General features: G+C 39.6%; 1 protein-coding gene across 11 annotated transcripts in view; it reads right to left on the bottom strand.

Moving 5' to 3' along the window:
• LOC131223914 (probable protein phosphatase 2C 1) overlaps positions 1-18,350 on the bottom strand; it is a 32,323-nt gene extending 13,973 nt beyond the window's left edge. For 2 of the 11 annotated variants that reach the window (XM_058219485.1, XM_058219484.1), the window contains exons 1-6: positions 18,018-18,350; positions 16,822-17,015; positions 6,886-6,998; positions 6,655-6,734; positions 5,408-5,489; positions 4,301-4,371 (exon numbers count right to left, since the gene is read on the bottom strand). In XM_058219485.1, coding sequence (XP_058075468.1) covers positions 4,301-4,371; positions 5,408-5,489; positions 6,655-6,734; positions 6,886-6,998; positions 16,822-17,015; positions 18,018-18,166 — 689 coding nt within the window. In that variant the 5' untranslated portion in view covers positions 18,167-18,350. Of the gene's footprint in view, positions 1-2,499; positions 2,730-2,822; positions 4,272-4,300; positions 4,372-5,407; positions 5,490-6,654; positions 6,735-6,885; positions 6,999-16,821; positions 17,016-18,017 lie in introns of those variants that run through there. The other 9 variants (XR_009160762.1, XM_058219483.1, XM_058219486.1 and 6 more) reach the window with 9 other exon arrangements.
• Between the last annotated feature and the right edge of the window lie 1,337 nt (positions 18,351-19,687).

Here is a 19,687-nt window from a genome sequence, read left to right on the forward strand (position 1 = left end):
ATCCAACTCCAGATCCACATCAGCCACAGATGATCACGATTACGCAGTATCCATGGATGGGTGTACTGATCCAATTCGAAGATGATGAGTATTAGCGATACGTTGGGGAGTATCTTCATTAGTATCATTTTACTATAACTTGGGCACAGTATTGTCACTTTGTTGAGGAGCAATACTATAGCCAGCCCTGTGGAGATGGAGATGATGACTTTGAGCCACTGTATTACTCTATGTGAGTCTGAAGTATAGCCACATAAGTGTATTGAGGGCATATCACCGGCATATTTCACTTCTTTTTTTGGCTTCAGAATGTATTGGTTGTGTTTTTTTACATGTTGTCAATGATTTACAAGTGTATTGAGGGCATATCACAAGTGGTGTGATCCCAACTTTTTATAAATTATATAAAAATAAATAAATAAATTTACATGAATTAATTTTTAATATAGTTACATCACTTATGTCTGAAGCGCATAGTTTATGACTTGTACAAAGAAAACTTATTATGTGTTTACAAGTGTATTGAGGGCATATCACAAGTGGTGTGATCCCAACTTTTTATAAATTATATAAAAATAAATAAATAAATAAATAAATTTACATGAATTAATTTTTAATATAGTTACATCACTTATGTCTGAAGCGCATAGTTTATGACTTGTACAAAGAAAACTTATTATGTGTACTTGTTTTTTGTGATCTTTTGAGTTATAAGTGTGTAATTGTATCTTATTTAAAACCCCCGGAAGTTTCATTGAAAAAATTGACCAATTTCCCAATATTTCTGAAAAACAATGACACATTATGCAATACGTGCGATATTTCCCATCTGATACCCAATATGCTTCAATATCCCAACGATGCGATACATGCATCGATACTAATACTTAAATCACAAGTCACAATGGGCAGTGGCCAAGGGAGAGTTTTGTCAATAGTGGGACTAGGTTACCCGTGAACATATTTAGTGATCATCCTGTGTGTGGGAACCAACAATGAGTTGGGATTGACGGTCTCCACCATCGAGTTTTTGATGCCTTGGACCCTACCTAACATGGGAGTGTTCATGATATGCAAGTTCTTTTGTGTTGGCATAGCTAGATGGAGGATCACAGCTAGATGGAGGATCACACTGTCTCTAGTTCGGGAGACCCATCATGCCCGAGCTAGATAGGCTAGATAGACTTGATCATATACTAGCTTTGACTAATCCTTAGACCTAAGGCCATGTTGGGACTTCATAGTCCTAGTGTTTTGTGCTTTGACTCACCTTGCAAAGTTATGTTAGTAGTTAACATATGGGTGTGGTTGGATGCATGAATTAGAATGCAATAGAATCCCGCAATCTCCAACCAAGGATCCACTTGGTTGCCTTGGTGTGTGTGGGTAATCGACTGATCTTGATGCTTGGACCATCCACCAAGTGGTTTTTAAGCTATACAATGTGTTTTAAATGTTTAATATATCGATTTAAACTATTCATCTTTTAATTCTAACCATTAAAATGTATTGATTGCGCTTTGTAGGACATCCAACGGTTGAGATCTGGTGAACCATCACTTAGACCGACATGGGATTAGGTCAAGGATGGTAGCCACAAAGGGTGGAGGAATGTAGCTAATTTGGGTCTATGGATAACGTAGGTTTACAGACTTTTATACATTGACACATACAAAAGTTTGTAGGGGTGAGGAGCATCATACAGATGTTTCCCTCAGAAACCCTGACTCCTTATAAATAGATCATGTTTAATGGTGGAGAAAGCATGAGAGAGACTTGGACCATCCCCACCCCTTGGACATTAGACAGAGTGGGAAAAAAAGAAAGAAGAAGAGACAGAGAGAACGTTCTCTCCTTGTTCCTCATCACAAGTGTGTATGTCTGTCCACTCTGTGGATGGCTCTCGCATGCGCATGACTCGACCCTACCTCAGGGTGTTGGCTTCTCTACTTTACCCTTTTTTGGGGAAAGATCAAGGATTCCTACGTTGGAGGAATGGCATCAAACTTCTACTTTGATTGCAGGACACAAAACTAAGGTATCATCTTAGCCATTAATTTGTGTGCTTTTAAAGTATGATCGTATCTAGATGAGGATCCTAATTAATCTTCTAAATTTTGGAACTTTTGAAAAAAAAATTACACTTCCATGTCTTTATAAATTTGCTAACAAGTGGTGGGCCAATTGGACCGGCTGGTCCTAGGTTGGCCCTAAGTGAAAGAGGCAAAGGATATTTGGGGGGGTGGGGTGTGGTGTGAATTAATCCTGCTTTCATACCATGAAAAATATAGGAGAAGTAAAAGAGAAGAAACGAGATGGAAAAATGAGATGGAGAGATAGAAGAAAGTGTGAGAGAAAATAGGGTTTGGGTTAGATGCTCACCCCTCTCTGTTCTTTAATTAAGACTAAAGCAAATAAATACATATGGTGCTCCACCATACTACTGAACAATATAAACACACAAAAATCTATTAATAACACTTATTTCTGTACAAATACCAGTAGCTTAGGTTGATACCATCTATAAATTGTTCTGGTCTGGAATCAATGCACTCATGCGTGTAATAAGAGCCCCATTCAAAAATCTGGCTACCGTACATGAAAGCACCTTGCATCTTCATAATGATAACCCCCAAAACTTTTCGGAGCCTGGCAACAAGGGCATTGGCTAAAATTTTATATGGGCCCCCAATGAGGCTAATAAGCCGATTGTCCTTCAGACACTGCACCTTTTTTGGTAACAAAAGCAATAAAAAGTGTGTCAATGTCCTTACAAAATATTCCTCGCTCAAAGAAGTCTAATATGAAAGCCAAAAAATCACCCTTAACATCCTCCTAGAAGATTTGAGAGAATGCAGAAGGAAAGCAATCTGAACTTAGGGGCTTTATCTCTACCAACAGTTTTCAGAGCTTTGAACACCTCAAATGGTCTCTCCAACTAACAGCTTCAACATCATGAATTTGATCAAGGGCTAGATGCCTTTCAAAAATAAAAGGAATAAAAATGGAGGCTAGATTGTCCAACCCTAGCCTACTCTACCCATCATTGACTAAAGCACCACCAATTTTGCCTATACAATTAAGCAAAAGACGAATGTGATTTTCAATGAATTCAAATAAAACAATAGTCTTTCAACATTCTATGCTAGCTTGTATGTGGCCCACTATATCACGTGGAGCTCAAGAACGAATCACACAAGTCGTTTGGATACGGCTAGAACTTTGAAGGCTTTTCCTTGTGCAATCAATTTCATGAATTTTTATCCTCGAAAAAACAAGAAATCAGTTTCATGAATTTTTATTTTGTCTCTTAAATTTTGAACACATCCTCAAATTTATTTTGTCAAACATGCATTTGTGGTGCATGCACGCAAGTACCCATACACATCCATTTATGGATGTATTCGTGTATATGGTTACCAATACCACTTATCTGCCAAAAAGAGGCTCATTTAGATATCAATCATCAAAAGACAACTGTTTATGACAATAAATGCAACCTGGCTCCTGACACTACAGAAGTCATGGTGTCGAAATAGCCATGGGTGCTACAAGGTTAAGGGGATGCCATGGCCCATGCTACCTAGATGTACAATTTTCTGTTGATTGTTAAAGACAACAGTTATTTTCCATTAACCATATATATGAGAGATGGTAAAGCAATTCACAGATGATAAAATCAGGGAACATGTACCAACAAGGCACATTGTGTCAGATCCGAGACATGTACTAGGTGGCATATATGTGAACATGCTCTGTTCTAAAAAGCCAGCCTGGTTCAACAGGTGAGATGGAAGTGACTAATGAATATAGGCCATTGGTGATTTCTAAATATCCTTTTACTTTTTCGCATGGGTCCTGGCAAGGCAAGGAAAAAGTTTTCATGGGCAACCAACCATTTCTCGAAAGTTTATGCGTTGTTATAGAGATGCAGGAACCAATAATGAGTCGTGCCTTTCAAAAAATAAAAAATAAAAATGAGTCATATATTGGGAACAGATGAGAAAACAAATAGCAAGGAATGATCATCATTATCTACGCGTCATCCCAACTAATTGAAGTATGTCATGTTGTCAAGATTCATTGTCATTTGTGGCAAAAGTTTCAAGCCGGCAGCCAACCTGAAACAACCCTCTTAATCCACCTTTGGGACCAGCAATGAGAGCACCAAAACTCCCACAGGCATTATTAAAACAAAGATCAAGGAAAATGCGAAGAATACGATCCCAGTTAATGAATTAAAGATCTTCTCTATTGTTGCTTGGATGACATCTCTAGAATTTTAATAAATAAAACTTACACGGTAGCTGAACCTATAGATGAGGTAGCAGCATGTGCTTTCCTCAAAAGAATCTGAGGATCATAATCAACCTGTCAAATAAGCAAATCATTTCCAAGATGTAAGTAAACATGTCATGAAAAGAACCTTAATTAGACATGTCCAAAGAAAGTAAATTAGAATGTCATGAAAGAACCCTTGACTCACAAAAGGAAACTGAAGGATGTTTTTGTAAGGATGCATTTACAAGAGGAATCACAGGGTACTGCACTCCTCATCAACAAACCAACAATTTGCTGATGTTTTATGACTTTGCCGTACTCCATACATTTGGAGCCATAAATTGATGATCCAAACCATTGATTCAACAGTCCTGGCAATGGATGGAGGATGACCCGAAAATATTCCAGATTGGTAGATTATAACCCTTCAATCAATGACCTATAATTTGATGTTTTAAGTAGTACGGTAACACTTCAGATTCAACCAGAAAATGTCAACTATCAAAGCGTTCAGATAGAGTTGAGATATTCCAATCCGGGTGATTTTTGGCAAATACCCACCCACAGTGAGGCATATCAGATCAGTGGCCTTGATCACCGAACTGCGGTCATGCTTTATCAAATTCTCGTGCATAGAAAACGGTATGTTTACTGGTGGCATTTCAAACTTGAAGGACAAGCACATAAAGACCTGATGAATTTTGTTGCTCTGTTCTAAATGCTGAGCACTGCCAAGAATATTGATGCATATATGCCTGAGAATTTTCTTTGCAGCACGTGTCAGTGTCACACATGAGTGTTATATCCATGTGTTCATTTGGGCCCCATCATGAACATGTCCTGACCCAAAAATCAAGTTCAGGTCACTCATCAGGTGAGCTATATGTATACAGTAAAATCCAGCAGCTAATTCATTAACCAGTGGTCCACATTAAAGAAACACATGGCCCAACTGATCAGCAGATCAGATAAATGTTCAGGCCAGGCCATGTCTACAGTGGGACTGGCAATGAGTTGATAACCTCACAGATGTGCTACACTCAAACAAGTGCTACAAAGATGTTCTAAATATAAATCCTCTTCACATAAATATCATTTGCAGTAAAACTTGATCTCAGTCAAGTACCTTCTCATCCTCAACCAAATATGAGGCATTAGACATTAGCTCTTGAGAGAAGAGTGCAGGATCTACATCACGTTCTGCCCACCTGTCGTTCAATACAATAATTAGAAACTCAATACAAAGGCTCAATGCTCGGCTGAGTTAATCAGTTTGGCTGGGTATCGTGCATCAAATTTCAAAAAAGCGACAGCTCTATGGTTTCTGAAAAATTCACAATCATATGATTGACCCACCATCCTTTTTCACAAACTCTGCTTAAGTTTGAGATCAGACAAAAACGAGAAGTTAAATTTGCAGTTTCCAATCTTTTTTATTATTTATATTTTCTGTTGAAGGCAAGGCTTGATACAAAACTTTCGATGCAGATTAGGTGGTGATGCCCTCACCACCCTACCGGTGGTGTTGTGACGCGGCGAGATTTGATTGGTGGCCATGTGTTGTCAGAGATGGGCTGAGTACATACTCAGCTGAAAAACCTTTAAAAAGGCCTGGGCCCATCTCTGACGGCATACAGCCCCACCATTCAAATCTCACCACATCACCACACCACCACTGAGGGTGTTGAGCTCCTCACCACCTAATCCATATACCAAATTTTTTACCTAATAACTTGAAAATCCACAGAAGTGATCAAAAAGAAAGAAAAAGAAAATAAAAGATTTTAATATTACCTTTATTACACCTTGTCAGTTCTCCCTAAATCCGAACCTTACACTACAGAACCCCATCTTTCTTCTACAGATCATTCTCCTCTTCTTTCTCTTTGACCAAAAGGACCACCTTAAACCAAACAGCTAAAAACTCTGTGTCCTATCTTCTAACTTCAAAAATGAACGATCAAGTGTATTTTCTAGTATTTTTGTCCTTTTGACAAATCCATCAAAGAACAAAACTATAAATTTTGAAGATCTGCATTTGGATAGATAGACAACCACATAGATTTATTGATCTAACCCACCTTTTTAAAACATTAAATTCAAGTGTAGTTCCCTACCACTTTGTTTCAACATTTCTGGCTTTTGCGATTTTTTCTTACTTTTTTGTGTCCTCATTGATTTTTCATCAAGTAGTTTCCTCATTGGATCAAATCAATTGAGACATACTCAAGAATCATTAAAATGATTCAAATTTCCTTTTAAGTTTTAATCATTCAATTGGAAATAAGATTATGTAAAAGAATAATACATTTAACAATTTGAATAATAAGAAACAGAGTAGAGCATGTTTCCTGCATTAGCAAAGCTTCTCACCCAGAAACACCATCGGCAATGGCAAGAACTCCCCCATTGTAGCTACTCACAAAGAAGGCATCTTCACCGCCTTTGTCAACCTTGAAAAAGATCGAGATAAAGAACAAGTCATAACACATACGATGCATTTGGCAGAAGCTGGTGTTTTATTTTGACAAGGGTTGATGTATTCAGCATCTAATCAATATTATACTTTGAAATGGGAAGACAGTTTCCCGAGGTTTTCACTACCTTGTTTGGGTGTGGTATGAGGTGAGTTCCAATAGAAAAAGACACCTCCGACCTATGACCATGACAAAATAGATCAACTCGGTTGTTCCATTGCTTTGAGAAATCTCGAGGACCTTAAGAATGAAAACTTGGCTCATCTACAATGTTGAAGCTCAATATACATGAATTAAGAACATCCCAAAAGTTCCAGATGTTTATAAGTCATAATAACTTGAACAGCTAATAAAGAAAGAAAGAAAAAAATAATGGAGAGATATAATGTAAAGATTTGCAATTCCTTCATATCTGTTTCTTACTTTCTGTATGTATGTACATTCCTTTAATGCATGGGTTATTGCTGTGGTGGTTTGACTACATAGAGAAGTATTTGTTTCTACTTCTCCAATAGTTGCCTATACAGTTGCAATGCTTCTGAATGCAGGAATAAAGCATTTTATTTTCCAACTGAATTGCCCCTTTTAATTTGAACTCCATTAAAATTCATGAATATCTTATGTAAACTCTACTTCTTTAACCCAAAGGGCCAATCAGCCAAGTATTCGCTTGGGATCCCTCTTGACCATTTGTATCAGCTACACTAACACAGTGCAACTCATGAAGAAAACAGCTGAACCAATTGATCTTTTTCTTCCCCAAGGAAAAACCCATCCAAGCTCCCAAGTACAAGTATGGGTCTCAATTGTGGGAGATTCAAAAGATCCACAAAATAGATTTCAAGATACGGGGATGACGAGGGCAGGTCACTACTCATAAGCAGGGTTTTATGTGTTGGTAATTTGTTATAATTACATGCAACCCTAGGCTACCGAAACATGCATCAACATCATTGTTATGGGAAAAATGGACCGACCAATAAGAAAAGGTTAGGTCGGAACTTTGTGCACTTCGCCAGGTCGGACAACGACAAATATGACTATAGGTTCGACTTCTGGCCCCAGACCAAGTAAGGAGTGAGGTCGAGCTCAGTCTCTCGTCAGTAGGTCGGAAGACCCACTGATCTGCCCGATGCCAAAAGAAACTCGAACACTACTTGTTGAAGGAGTTAGGTCGATATAACCCCAGTTCGACACAACCCCAGGTTGGCACAATCCTTCTTCTGCTGGTTCTGACCTAATCTTGACGGTGTCTACCCGAGATTCCGGCCGAGGATCTAGGAAAGCGGTTGCAACATGGATTTGCCCGAGATCTTAGCCGAATGTCTCGGAAGATCCTCCCAATATGCACGGAATCTGAATCCCACTACAACAGGTCCATTCTAAACAAGGAGATCCCCTCTACACCACCACCTCTTCTCACCTATAAGAGCACTTCCAATAGTGAAAGGTACGTACAATCTCTAGCCTAAAACTCCGTTTACGACCAGACCCATACTCCATATCTGACTTAGGCATCAGAGGGTCTCCTGTACTAGCTAGGGTCTCCTTTGTCTGCTCACTGTGCAGGTACTCGAAGGTCTAGGGAGGCTAACCAGATTTCTGCATCAACAGTTTAGTGCCATCTATGGGAACGACATTGAAAGCCGTTCTCATAATCCACCAAGGTGCAACAGTGGCGAAAGGGAGAAAGAAAGCTCAGACCTCCACCGTTGCACACGTTCTTGCGCCACAAGACCAGTCTACTGGTCGTCGGGATCATCTTCCCAACTTCAGGCAGACTCTGCGACCGCAGGACCGACGCAGTGATCCCGGAATCGGGGAGGACGATTTGTCTCTCTCGAACAGCAAGTTGAAGCACTGACTAACAATATCAACTCGATAAAGCGACTTTTAGATCAACAGAACCCCTCCCTCGTCCAGGGGACAGGAGAAGCAGCAGCTCGAGTAGTTATAGAAGTCACCGCACCATCCGAAGCGCCTGCCGACTCCAGAAGGAGCAAGCAGATCGGAGTATCGAGTATGGTGGTGGTGAGGAGCTGTCAAGCTGGATATTTCGAGCTGAACAATTTTTCAGCTACCAGTAGATTCAGGATGATCAGTGCCTCATGATTGCTTCATTCCATTTGGAGTGAGAAGCACTTCAATGGTAGCAACGACTTACTAAGACGCTAAGGGAACCATGACTTGGGAAGAGTTCACCACAGCCATCCATACTTGTTTTGGTCCCAACCAATATGAAGACCACGAGGGTGCATTAACTAAAACTTTGCTAAAATTCTTTTGTGCAGGAGTATCAAACGCAATTCGAATGCCTAATCAACCTCACAGAAGGCCTCATGGAGACCTTATAGGTGAGCTGCTTTGTATCGGGCTTTAAGGAGGAAATTTGGATGAGCATGCAGATGTTTCATCCAAGGGACCTCAACACTGCCATAAGGCTGGATCATCTTCAAGAATAGGTGTTAGAGGCCAAACCAAGTCTTCTGTGGGGAGGGCCTCACCAACAACAACTGCCACGTCAACCAAGTCACTGCTTCCTCCAGTCAAGCATTTAATCCCACCTAAGGCAAAGGAGAGGCAAGATTGTGGCTTATGCTTTAATTATGACAAGATGTTTCAGCCAGGCCACAGGTGCAAGATGCAAAGGTTGTTTTTTTTATTGACGGCTCTTGGCCCAAGGAAGAAGAAACTGCCCCAGCTGAAGAGGTTGAGGACAATGAAAATGGTAATAGTGTCGAGCCCTCGCCAGAGATTTCAATTCATGCAATTGCTAGATCAACCACTCCACTGACGATGCGTGTTATGGGATGCTTAGGCCGTCAACCCATCACTGTTTTGATAGATCGGTTTGCACACATAGCTTTATGGACCCGTCAACTATCAAGCGTGCTAGGGTACTAGTTCATAATGTTGAAGGATTTGAAGTTATAGTGGCAAATGGTGATAGGCTTGCTAGTAAGGGGAAGTGTCATGGCTTGCGGGTTTTAGTACAAGGAATACCGATCATAAATTATTTCTACCTTCTTCCCTTGGGAGGGTGTGATGTGGTGCTTGGGGCCTGGTCATTGAGAACTCTAGGTGAATCACTTGGGAATTTAGCCAGCTCACAATGGATTTCCAAGTTAATGGCAAGTTTCACAACCCAAGGGGCGTGGCAGTTTCATCAATTAAGATTGTGGGGAGTGCTAAAATAGAGAAGAAGATGAGAAAATTGGGAAGATGAATGTTACTACAACTTTGTAATCTAGAGCATCGATCAAAGTCAGCTCCCACAGATGACCACATTGTTGCTCTATTGCACGAGTTTGGTGATGTCTTTGTCAAACCCAAAGGGCTGCCTCCTCATTGCAATCAAGATTACCAAATCCCATTGATAGATGGTTCCCAATCAGTTAGTGTCAGGCATTACCGTTATCCCCATCTTCAAAAAAATGAAATAGAAAAGATTGTCAATGAAATGCTCTAAGCCGGCATAATCAGACCCAACTTGAGTCCCTTCTCTTCACCAACCATCTTAGTGCACAAGGAAGATGGTAGTTGGTGCCTTCACGTAAACTACCTGGACTAAATCAAAACATGATTAAAGATAAGTTCCCTGTTCCTACAATGGATCTATTATTAGACAAATTGCATGGTGCCAAATATTTTTCAAAAATAGACCTTAGATTTGGTAATCATCAAATGAGAGTCCATGAGTCTGATATTCCTAAAACCACATTTCGTACCCATGAGGTTCACTATGAATTTTTGGTGATGCCGTTTGAGCTTACAAATGCCCCATCCACCTTTCAAAGCCTCATAAACGATGTGTTTAGGCCTTATCTGTGCAAATTTATCTTTGTGTTCTTTAATGATCTTTTAATTTACAGCGCCACGTTGGAGGAGCATCTGGTTCACCTTAAAAAGATTTTGCTTATATTAAGGCACCATCAATTGTTTGCCCAGGCTTCAAAGTGTGAGTTCACGCAAACCGAGGTGGAGTACCTGGGCCACAAAATTTCGTAGGAAAAGGTTTCAGTTGATCTAGCAAAAATTTCGAGTGTCTTGAAGTGGCCCTGTCCTGCTACTACAAAGGCTTTACCAAAGGTTCTTTGGCTTAACCAGTTATGATGTAGGACTCATGGTTTAATGCTAGCATGCAACGTGAATATTATGAAAGAGTCCATAAAGTAATTCAATTAACAAAAGATGCTAACCTACCAAGTAATTAAGAGTAAATAATAGGAAATAAAATCTGATTTAACTTAAATCACATGTCCGCATGCTAAGAAATCACACAAATTAAAACAAGGACCGATGGAAGGATAGAACTTCCAATTTAGCATAGGCACATTCCACACTCAATGGACAAATTTGTAGGTTTTATGATTAAGGTTAGGAAAGGAGAAAATATGAAATTTAGAAAATTAGGATTCATGGGAATTGGGGATTTTGGAATTAGGGTTTTTAAAAATTGGAGAAAATAAGAAATTAAAGATCTAGGGTTTAGAAGGTTGTAATGGAAGGGAAAAGAGGAAGAAAATAGATGAAGAGAATATCTTTTGAAGAAGAAGAAGAGGAAGGATGTACCTTGGAATCCACCACCAAACAAGCTTCTACCTTTCCACAATTTAATTGGACGGGATGGTTTAAAAAAAAAAAAAAAAAAAACCCTAGAAAATAAGAAGAAAAATTCCTTCACACAAGAGAGCTTCACTCTTCTTTTTTTCTTCTCAATAACACCACTAGGGTTGGAACTCCACTCCCCTTGTGGTTTTATAATTAAAAAAATTCGGAATTAAAATTCAGCATAATTACAACTATGCCACTCACTTAAGTAAAGTGGCCCATCGTCCAAAATAAGAAAACTAAAACATATATTATCAATCCCAACCATCAAATAACTCCTAAAAATAACAAAAACTATAAAGAAAGCAAGATCAGAGTCCAAGGGGCCCAGATCTAAAAGATCCGGCAGCCCAATGGCCTAATCGACAAGATCCAACAGTCGGATCGACATGAAATAGAAATCATATGACTAAAATAGTCTCCCAAGCAGCCCACATGCATCATCCCAAAGTGGGGTCTTCCTTATGCACGTCCAATGCATGTGGGGTCTTCAAAATGGCTCGGCGGGCCCCATTTGGAACTCGTCTCTCATTCATAAAGAAAGTTGTGCTGATGTGGGTGATCGTTTCCGTCTCTGGTACATCTGAGTAGGTCCTCTGATGTCCCCATCAATTCCCCTCAGCTGAGGAGATTTCGCCTCTGGAGAAATAAAGCTGCAATGATGCTCGAGGAGATCCAGGTCTCGTCGCTGAAGCTCTGCCTCTGTGATCCACGTACTATCTGATTTTGGTGTGCCCTTCCACTTGACAAGGTACTCGTGGTAACCGTCATGTCGTGTGGAAACCGCTTCTTCATCTAAGATATTCTTCATCTCCTCTCTTCTCATAGGCATAGATGGTACGGATGGTAAAGGTTGAGAAGAGGGGTCAGGTAATGGCCATGGGTTTTGGGACAGGTCCGGGGCATCACCATCAAAGTTCATGTGAGGGTTAGGGGAATGTCCATGAAAAGGTACAAGATCTTCTACATTAAATGTGGAACTGATACCCATGTTAGGTAGAAGATCTATCAAGTAAGTATTCGAACCCAGTCTTTTCAAGATTTTATATGGTCCAGTGTTACGAGCCTATAATTTTTTTACGGTTATCTGTGGAAACATTTTTGGACGTATATTAATCATGACCTCATCACCCATAACAAACTCTTTAAACTTATGGTGTGAGTCAGCAATCATTTTATATGTTTCATAACTTGTATTGATTCTTTTTCTAATATCCACATGCAAGTCATGCATATGTTGTGTAGATGCATGTGCAGACTGCAGACACTCTGAACGCCTATGGAACACAAACATGGGTATGCAATCTATAGGGGTCCTAGGCTCATCTACTTGTCTTTCTAAATCCACTTCCTCCCCAAGACTCATTTTATCATGATGAAAGTTTGGTAGAGTCAATGTGTGAATGTCTCGCACAGGTATAAGCTCATTCGGTATGTCCTCCGTAATAACAACACTAGACTCCTCCAATACCAGACTCACCTCAGATGGTAACTCTATACTAACCTTGGGTGTAACCTCAAGTGGCATCTCCATAATAATCTTAGGTGTGACCTCACTTTCCACATGTGTATACAATGTCAAATCAATTTTAGTTTCTTTTTCAGACTCTTTGGCATTAACTATATGAAGAGACTCAAGCTGGAGTTTCATCACATCTTCAGGACCACACGTCTTGACGTCCTCCTTTTTAGGGATGCTTTTGGGCGAGAGATACTTCAAGACAATCATTTTGTCTCTATACAGAAACGAACACATATTCGAGCAACCGAATAGTGTTGCGTCTATGTCATACAACCAAGGCCTGCCCAAAATGATGTGGCCTATATCCATAGGCAAAACATTACACCACAACGTGTCCGTATAGGAACAAAACTGGATGGGAATGGGACAACACTGAGAAACCAGAATTGAAGATGCATCAACCCATGAGACTCGATAGGGCTGAGGGTGAGGAACGACTAGCATACTTAAGCGGTCCACGGTGCGAAGATACCACATTGATACAACTGCCACTATCAATGATCACCTTGCAGTTTTTGCCACCACACTTAGCATAAGTGTGGAAAATTGAATCCCTGCGTCAATCATCACTTTCTACAATTTAGCTTAAGGCATGGCTAATAATTGCAAGTGGCACAGTCTCAACTTGATCCGTGACTTGTGATTGGACATCTTCCCGAGTGTCGGGGTTTGCCTGAAGGGAAGCTTTAAGCCAATTAACACGCGCATTGATCACGGTCAGTTGAGTTGTGGTGGTCCTATTGTGCGCTTCAATAGCCGTCAGACGGTTGTTGATAGCGTTAAGGGCCTCTTCAATCTGCTCTAGATTCATAGTGGGATGTAGGCCAAAATCACGTCCTGAACGAGTGGGCATACACAAGGGCACTCTAAAGGAAACCCTAGGTCCTAGGACAATGTGATGACAATGATAGAACTAACCTAGAGATCACGCTAGACACACTAACTAAAAAATTCAGCAAGTAACTATCCTTAAAACTTATATTGAAAAAATTCAGCAGGATAGTAATCCGATGGTGCCAAACTAAAAATTCAGCAAAAGTGTAATCTGAAAATTACAAACTGAAAATTCAGCAATGTGACAACTTGAGATTACCATGCTAAAATTTCAGCAATGGTATAAGGGGAAACACTAGCTGAAAATTCAGCAATAGGATACTCCAACAAAAATTCAGCAATATGATCCCATATCCAATGAATGCTCTACTAACCCTAGATATGACTCTAACCTAGATGCAACACAAAAATCCTATGCTAAACCTATGGTCTTTGATACTAAATTTGATGCAGGACACATGATTTAATGCTAGTATGCAACGTGGAGATTATGAAAGAGTCCATAAAGTAATTCAATTAACAAAAGATGCTAACCTACCAAGTAATTAAGAGTAAACAATAGGAAATAAAATCTGATTTAACGTAAATCACATGCCCGCATGCTAAGAAATCACATAAATTAAAACTAGGACCAATGGGAGGATGGAACTTCCAATTTAGCATACGCACGTTCCACACTCAATGGACAAATTTGTAGGTTTTATGATTAGGGTTCGGAAAGGAGAAAATCTGAAATTTGGAAAATTAGGATTCATGAGAATTGGGGATTTTGAAATTAGGGTTTTTAAAAATTGGAGAAAATAAGAAATTAAAGATATACGCTTTAGAAGGTTGTAATGGAAGGGAAAAGAGGAAGACAGGAGATGAAGAGAATACCTTTCAAAGAAGAAGAAGATGAAGGATGTATCTTGGAATCCACCACCAAATGAGCTTCTACCCTTCCACAATTTAATTGGAAGGAAGGGTTTAAAAAATTTTTTAAAAAAATTAAAAAAAAAAAAAAAAAAAAAAAACCTAGAAAATAAGAAGGAATATCCTTTCACACAAGAGAGCTTCACTCTTCTTTTTTTCTTCTCAATAACACCACTAGGGTTGGAACTCCACTACCCTTGTGGTTTTATAATTAAAAAATTCGGAATTAAAATTTAATATAATTACAACTATGCCACTTACTTAAGTAAAGTGGCTCATTGTCCAAAATAAGAAAACTAAAACATATATTATCAATCCCAATCATCAAATAACTCCTAAAAATAACAAAAACCATAAAGAAAGCAATATCAGAGTCCAAGGGGCCCAGATATAAAAGATCTGGTGGGCCGATGGCCTGATCGACAAGATCCAATAGTCGGATCGAAATGAAATAGAAATCATATGACTAAAATAGTCTCCTAAGTAGCCCACATGCATCATCCCAAAGTGGGGTCTTCCTGATGCACGTCCAATGCATGTGGGGTCTTTAAAATCGCTCGGTGGGCCCCATCTGGAACTCGTCTCCCATCCATAAAGAAAGTTGTGTTGATGTGGGTGATCGTATCCGTCTCTGGTACATCTGAGTAGGTCCTCTAATGTTCCCATCAAGTTATTACCAAAAAATTATGAAAGACTATAGGAAGTTGGCAGAACATTTCACAGACCTATTAAAAAGAAATTCCTTCAAATGGAGTGAGGTTGCAGAAAAGGCTTTTCACACTCTTAAGGAGGCTATGACTTGTCCACCCATTTTGGCTCTAGTAAACTTTCAGAAGACCTTCGTGCTAGAGTGTGACGCTTCTAGGGTTAGGGTTGGAGTTGTACTGATGCAATAAGCAAAACCTATAGCATTCCTAAGTCAAGCCTTACATGGTAAGAACCTTAATTATCTACTTTTGAGAAGGAAATGTTAGCTCTTATTACTGCAGTTCAAAATTGGCGTTTATACCTCTTGGGGAGGCAGTTTGTAATTAGAACAGATCAAAAGAGCCTAAAATTTCTATTGGAGCAATGAATAGAAACTCTGGCCCAACATAAATGGCTTGCGAAAAAATTGGGGTTCAGCTACATAATAGAAGACCAAAGCGGCAAGGAAAATACAATAGTTGATGCTCTATCACATGTCAATGAAGATGCAAGCCTTCATGCCATGTCTTCACCCTTGCCCATATGGATCGAGGAAGTACGCAAGGAATATAGAGTCATCCTCACTACAAGATTTGATACAACTTGGACAACAGGGCCAGTTAAACCCTCGCTGTTTAGGGTAGGCTAATTATCAGTTCAGATTCTCCTCTTCGCCCCATCATTCTTAAGGAGCTACACAATACACCATCTTAAGGTAACTTCGGATATCATAAACGCTCAAGAGGCTTGCTACAAATTTTTATTGGACAGGCATGTACAATTACATCAAAAAATTTATTAAGGAATGTGATGTGTGTCAATGCAATAAATCTGAAAATATTGCCCCAACTGGTCTCCTACAGCCCCTTCCAATCCCCACTCAAGTTTGGACTGATATATGTATGGACGTCATTGACGAATTGCCATCCTCTCAAGGTAAAACCATCACTTTTATTGTGGTTGATTGCCTTTCAAAATATGCACATTTTGTTCCCATGTCACACCCCTATACAGCTAGTATAGCAGCTCAAACTGTTATAGAAAATATATTCAAGTTACATGGAATGCCACACTCCATTATTAACGATCGGACGCTACTTTTACTAGTCCCTTTTAGCAAGAGTTGTTCACATTGCAAGAACTCAGCTTAAAATAAGCACCTCCTACCACCCTCAAACCGACGGGCAGACATAGGTGGTGAATCATTGCATTGAGAACTACCTTCATTGTCTCATCAATGGTAAGCCTAGGGAGTGGGTTAAGTGGATAGTTTGGGCTAAATAGTGGTATAATACTGCCTTCCGCACCTCCGCCAAGATGACTCCCTTTGAAGTAGATTATGGGAGCCCTTCTCCACAACTCACTTCATATGTACCTGGTACCACTAAGGTTCAGGAGATAGAAAAAGAGTTGCATAGCCAAGATTACATACTCAAGCTACTCAAGGAGAACTTGCAAGCAGCCCAGAATCGCATGAAATGCTTGGCCGACTCTCACCAATCTGAACACGAATTTGAAGTGAGTGATTGGGTGATTTTGCAACTTCAGCCTTATCGACAAACTTCCTTAGTTGGGCATTCTTTGACGTTCTCAGGCAAGTACTTTGGTCCCTTTCAAGTGCTGCAACATGTGGGCCAAACGTTGAAACATGGAAGTAACCAAGGTGTTGATTCAGTGGCAAGGGTGTGCACCTGAAGACGCAACATGAGAGCCCTATCAGTCCATCATAGAGAAGTTTCCCTCCGTTTACCTTAAGGATAAGGTCAACATAAAGGGGGAGAAGTGATACGTGCCCACAATTCCATGCATGAGGATGCATGATCATGTGTGTAGAAGAGGATAGTTATGATGTGTGTAGAAGTGGGTAGTTATCATGTGTGAGGGGTAGTTAGTTATGGTGTGTGTAGGATTGGGTTGTTATGATTTGAAGTAGTTGTGGAATGTGGTACATATGTCAGTTTTTCTTTGTTTCTCTTTGTATATGTGTCAGTTTCTCCTTATTTCATGATGGTCCATGTATTCTTTATATTTGAGGGTGATTAATGAAAAGGGGGACATGAATTATCTAATTTTTCTTCTCGACAAAGATTTTGGAGGTTGGTTTCCCTCGAATTGAACCATTAATTACCCATCTATCCAAAATTCTGGTCAGAGATAGAAAGAAACATAACAGTTTTAGTCATACATCTCAAGAGATTATTTGTCCAGATGCCAGGTCGAACTGAATGGCAATAGACCCGCCTGGGGTTTGGGCGAATGGCTAGTGTCATGGGTTTGCTCCCCACAGGCGCGAGATTGATTCCCCTCCCTGCGATTTACCCAATACACCTGGTTGGAAGGTGATTGCGTGCATCCGAAGGGAATAATCTCCCCTTAAGGGGCGGGGACACCCTGTCGTCATAAATAAATAAATTAATTTAAAAAAAAAAAAAAAAAAAAAAAAACCAGAACTGAATGGCGATAGATATGCATGCGTTTCAAACAGATATAATAAATGACATGCGCCTCAAATTGGTAATGAAGGGTAAGTTCCTCAGGATAAGACTCGGCTCACTTCCACTTTTATGGGATTGAATTAGATTGAAAATACACAAGCACACTTGAGTTGAGAAATGCAAGAACCAAACTGAAAATGAAAACAATGAAAACAGAGAGAGAGAGAGAGAGAGAGAGAGAGAGAGAGAGAGATTTACAGTGAATTTGGTGTTGTTGTGGATGGGAGGCAATAAAGAGAGATTTTCTTCGGCTTCAGTTGGAAGGAGTAGGGATTTGATGGGAGAGACGGATGCAATCGGTGAAGAACGTGAGAAATCGAAGACGACCTCCAAACAGGAATCGCCATCTACTCTCTCCCGTCTCCACTATGGATTTGTGTAGGCACAGGGTTCTGGATTTCTGACAATGAGACGAGGCGTGTTAGCTATTCAGGCCACTCGTCGGACGAGCCCCATCTTTTCGCTTGGATGCATGGCACTCTGTTTCTCGAAGGACGTGTGGCTGCCACGCATCCTGCGGATCTTGGTTACCGTTGCGTGTGGCTTGCGGGAGGGATCAGGTGTTTTAGGAGGTGTTGTGGTTTGATTTCAAATTTACTCACACTATTAACACGGGTGAACAACTACATTTCAAATATCAAGATAAGCATATATGTTGGAAATCCAATATATATTACCGAGTTCTAATAATATCAGTCTCCTATTCAGCCACTTTTATAGTATTGCTTATGATGATCGGGCGATAGTCAAAGGATGGGATTCGTCCTTTGAAGATGGGTCACACTTTTGGCTTCCAAATAAAAGAACTTTCTCTCTTCAATACTAATAAAATAAAAAGGAAATTCTTATAGTTAGTTATGAAAAACAACTACATAACGTATCTCTATATGGAGAACTTTACTTGATACTCGAACTGAATCCAGCGTATTAGCGTAAATTCAAATTACAGCTAAAGTTAACAACTACTTAATTACTATTATGAATTATACTAAGGAATGCAAATAGTAGGTAAAACAAAGATTATACTAAGGAATGTAAATGATTGATGAAGATTAAATGATTACATTAAGAAATGTAAATGACTGATGAAGATAAAAGGATTACACTAAGGAACGTAAATGATTGATAACTGAAAGGATAATTGAAAGAAAGGTTTGGTTTGGTTGGTATGAGACGATTTTTTCCTTTTGAATTCATTTACTATTTATAGCTTTAACCTAACTATTTGGATGCTTCTCACACTCGGATGGTTGTTATAATTGTTTTAGCAATACTTTGCTTTTAATTGTGCCATTTGTCCTGATAACTGCTTCAGCACGACCACTTTCTGATGATGTGGCATTGCTCAATAAACACCAGCTATGTTGCCGCAAAATCCTCTTTGTATACCTCTAAAGATCTTTAAATACACCACGCAACTCCCTGATAGTTACATGCAACCTTCCCTAATTGGTTGTTGTATGAATTGTTAGAAATATGGACGAACATTGCCTCCCATGTCACTTCACCTTTAGGTAAAAGGTAAAAGCAACGTATAACCCCTCATAAATGCAGTCGTTCTGCAGGACACGTGGCAACGCCTTAATTACTGTCTCTGACCGAGATAATTCTGAATGTCAATTCTGATTTCTTTTTTTTGAATAAAGAGTTATTTCCATGACAACACGTGTACAAGCATTGTACCAAACGAGAAAAAATGATGCCCTAATTAATGCACCAGATTTTTGGCCAACATATACCTCATCTTTAAAAACATTCTTCTCCCTCTCACATTTTCTTCCATATTCATTCATTTCTGAAGCTCAAGATCGCAAGTACAATTAGATCAAAACTACTCAATATGTCTGAAGATCAGCTCAAGATTGGCT

This window comes from Magnolia sinica, chromosome 13 (assembly GCF_029962835.1).
Source record: "Magnolia sinica isolate HGM2019 chromosome 13, MsV1, whole genome shotgun sequence".
In the NCBI taxonomy this organism is placed as follows: domain Eukaryota; kingdom Viridiplantae; phylum Streptophyta; class Magnoliopsida; order Magnoliales; family Magnoliaceae; genus Magnolia; species Magnolia sinica.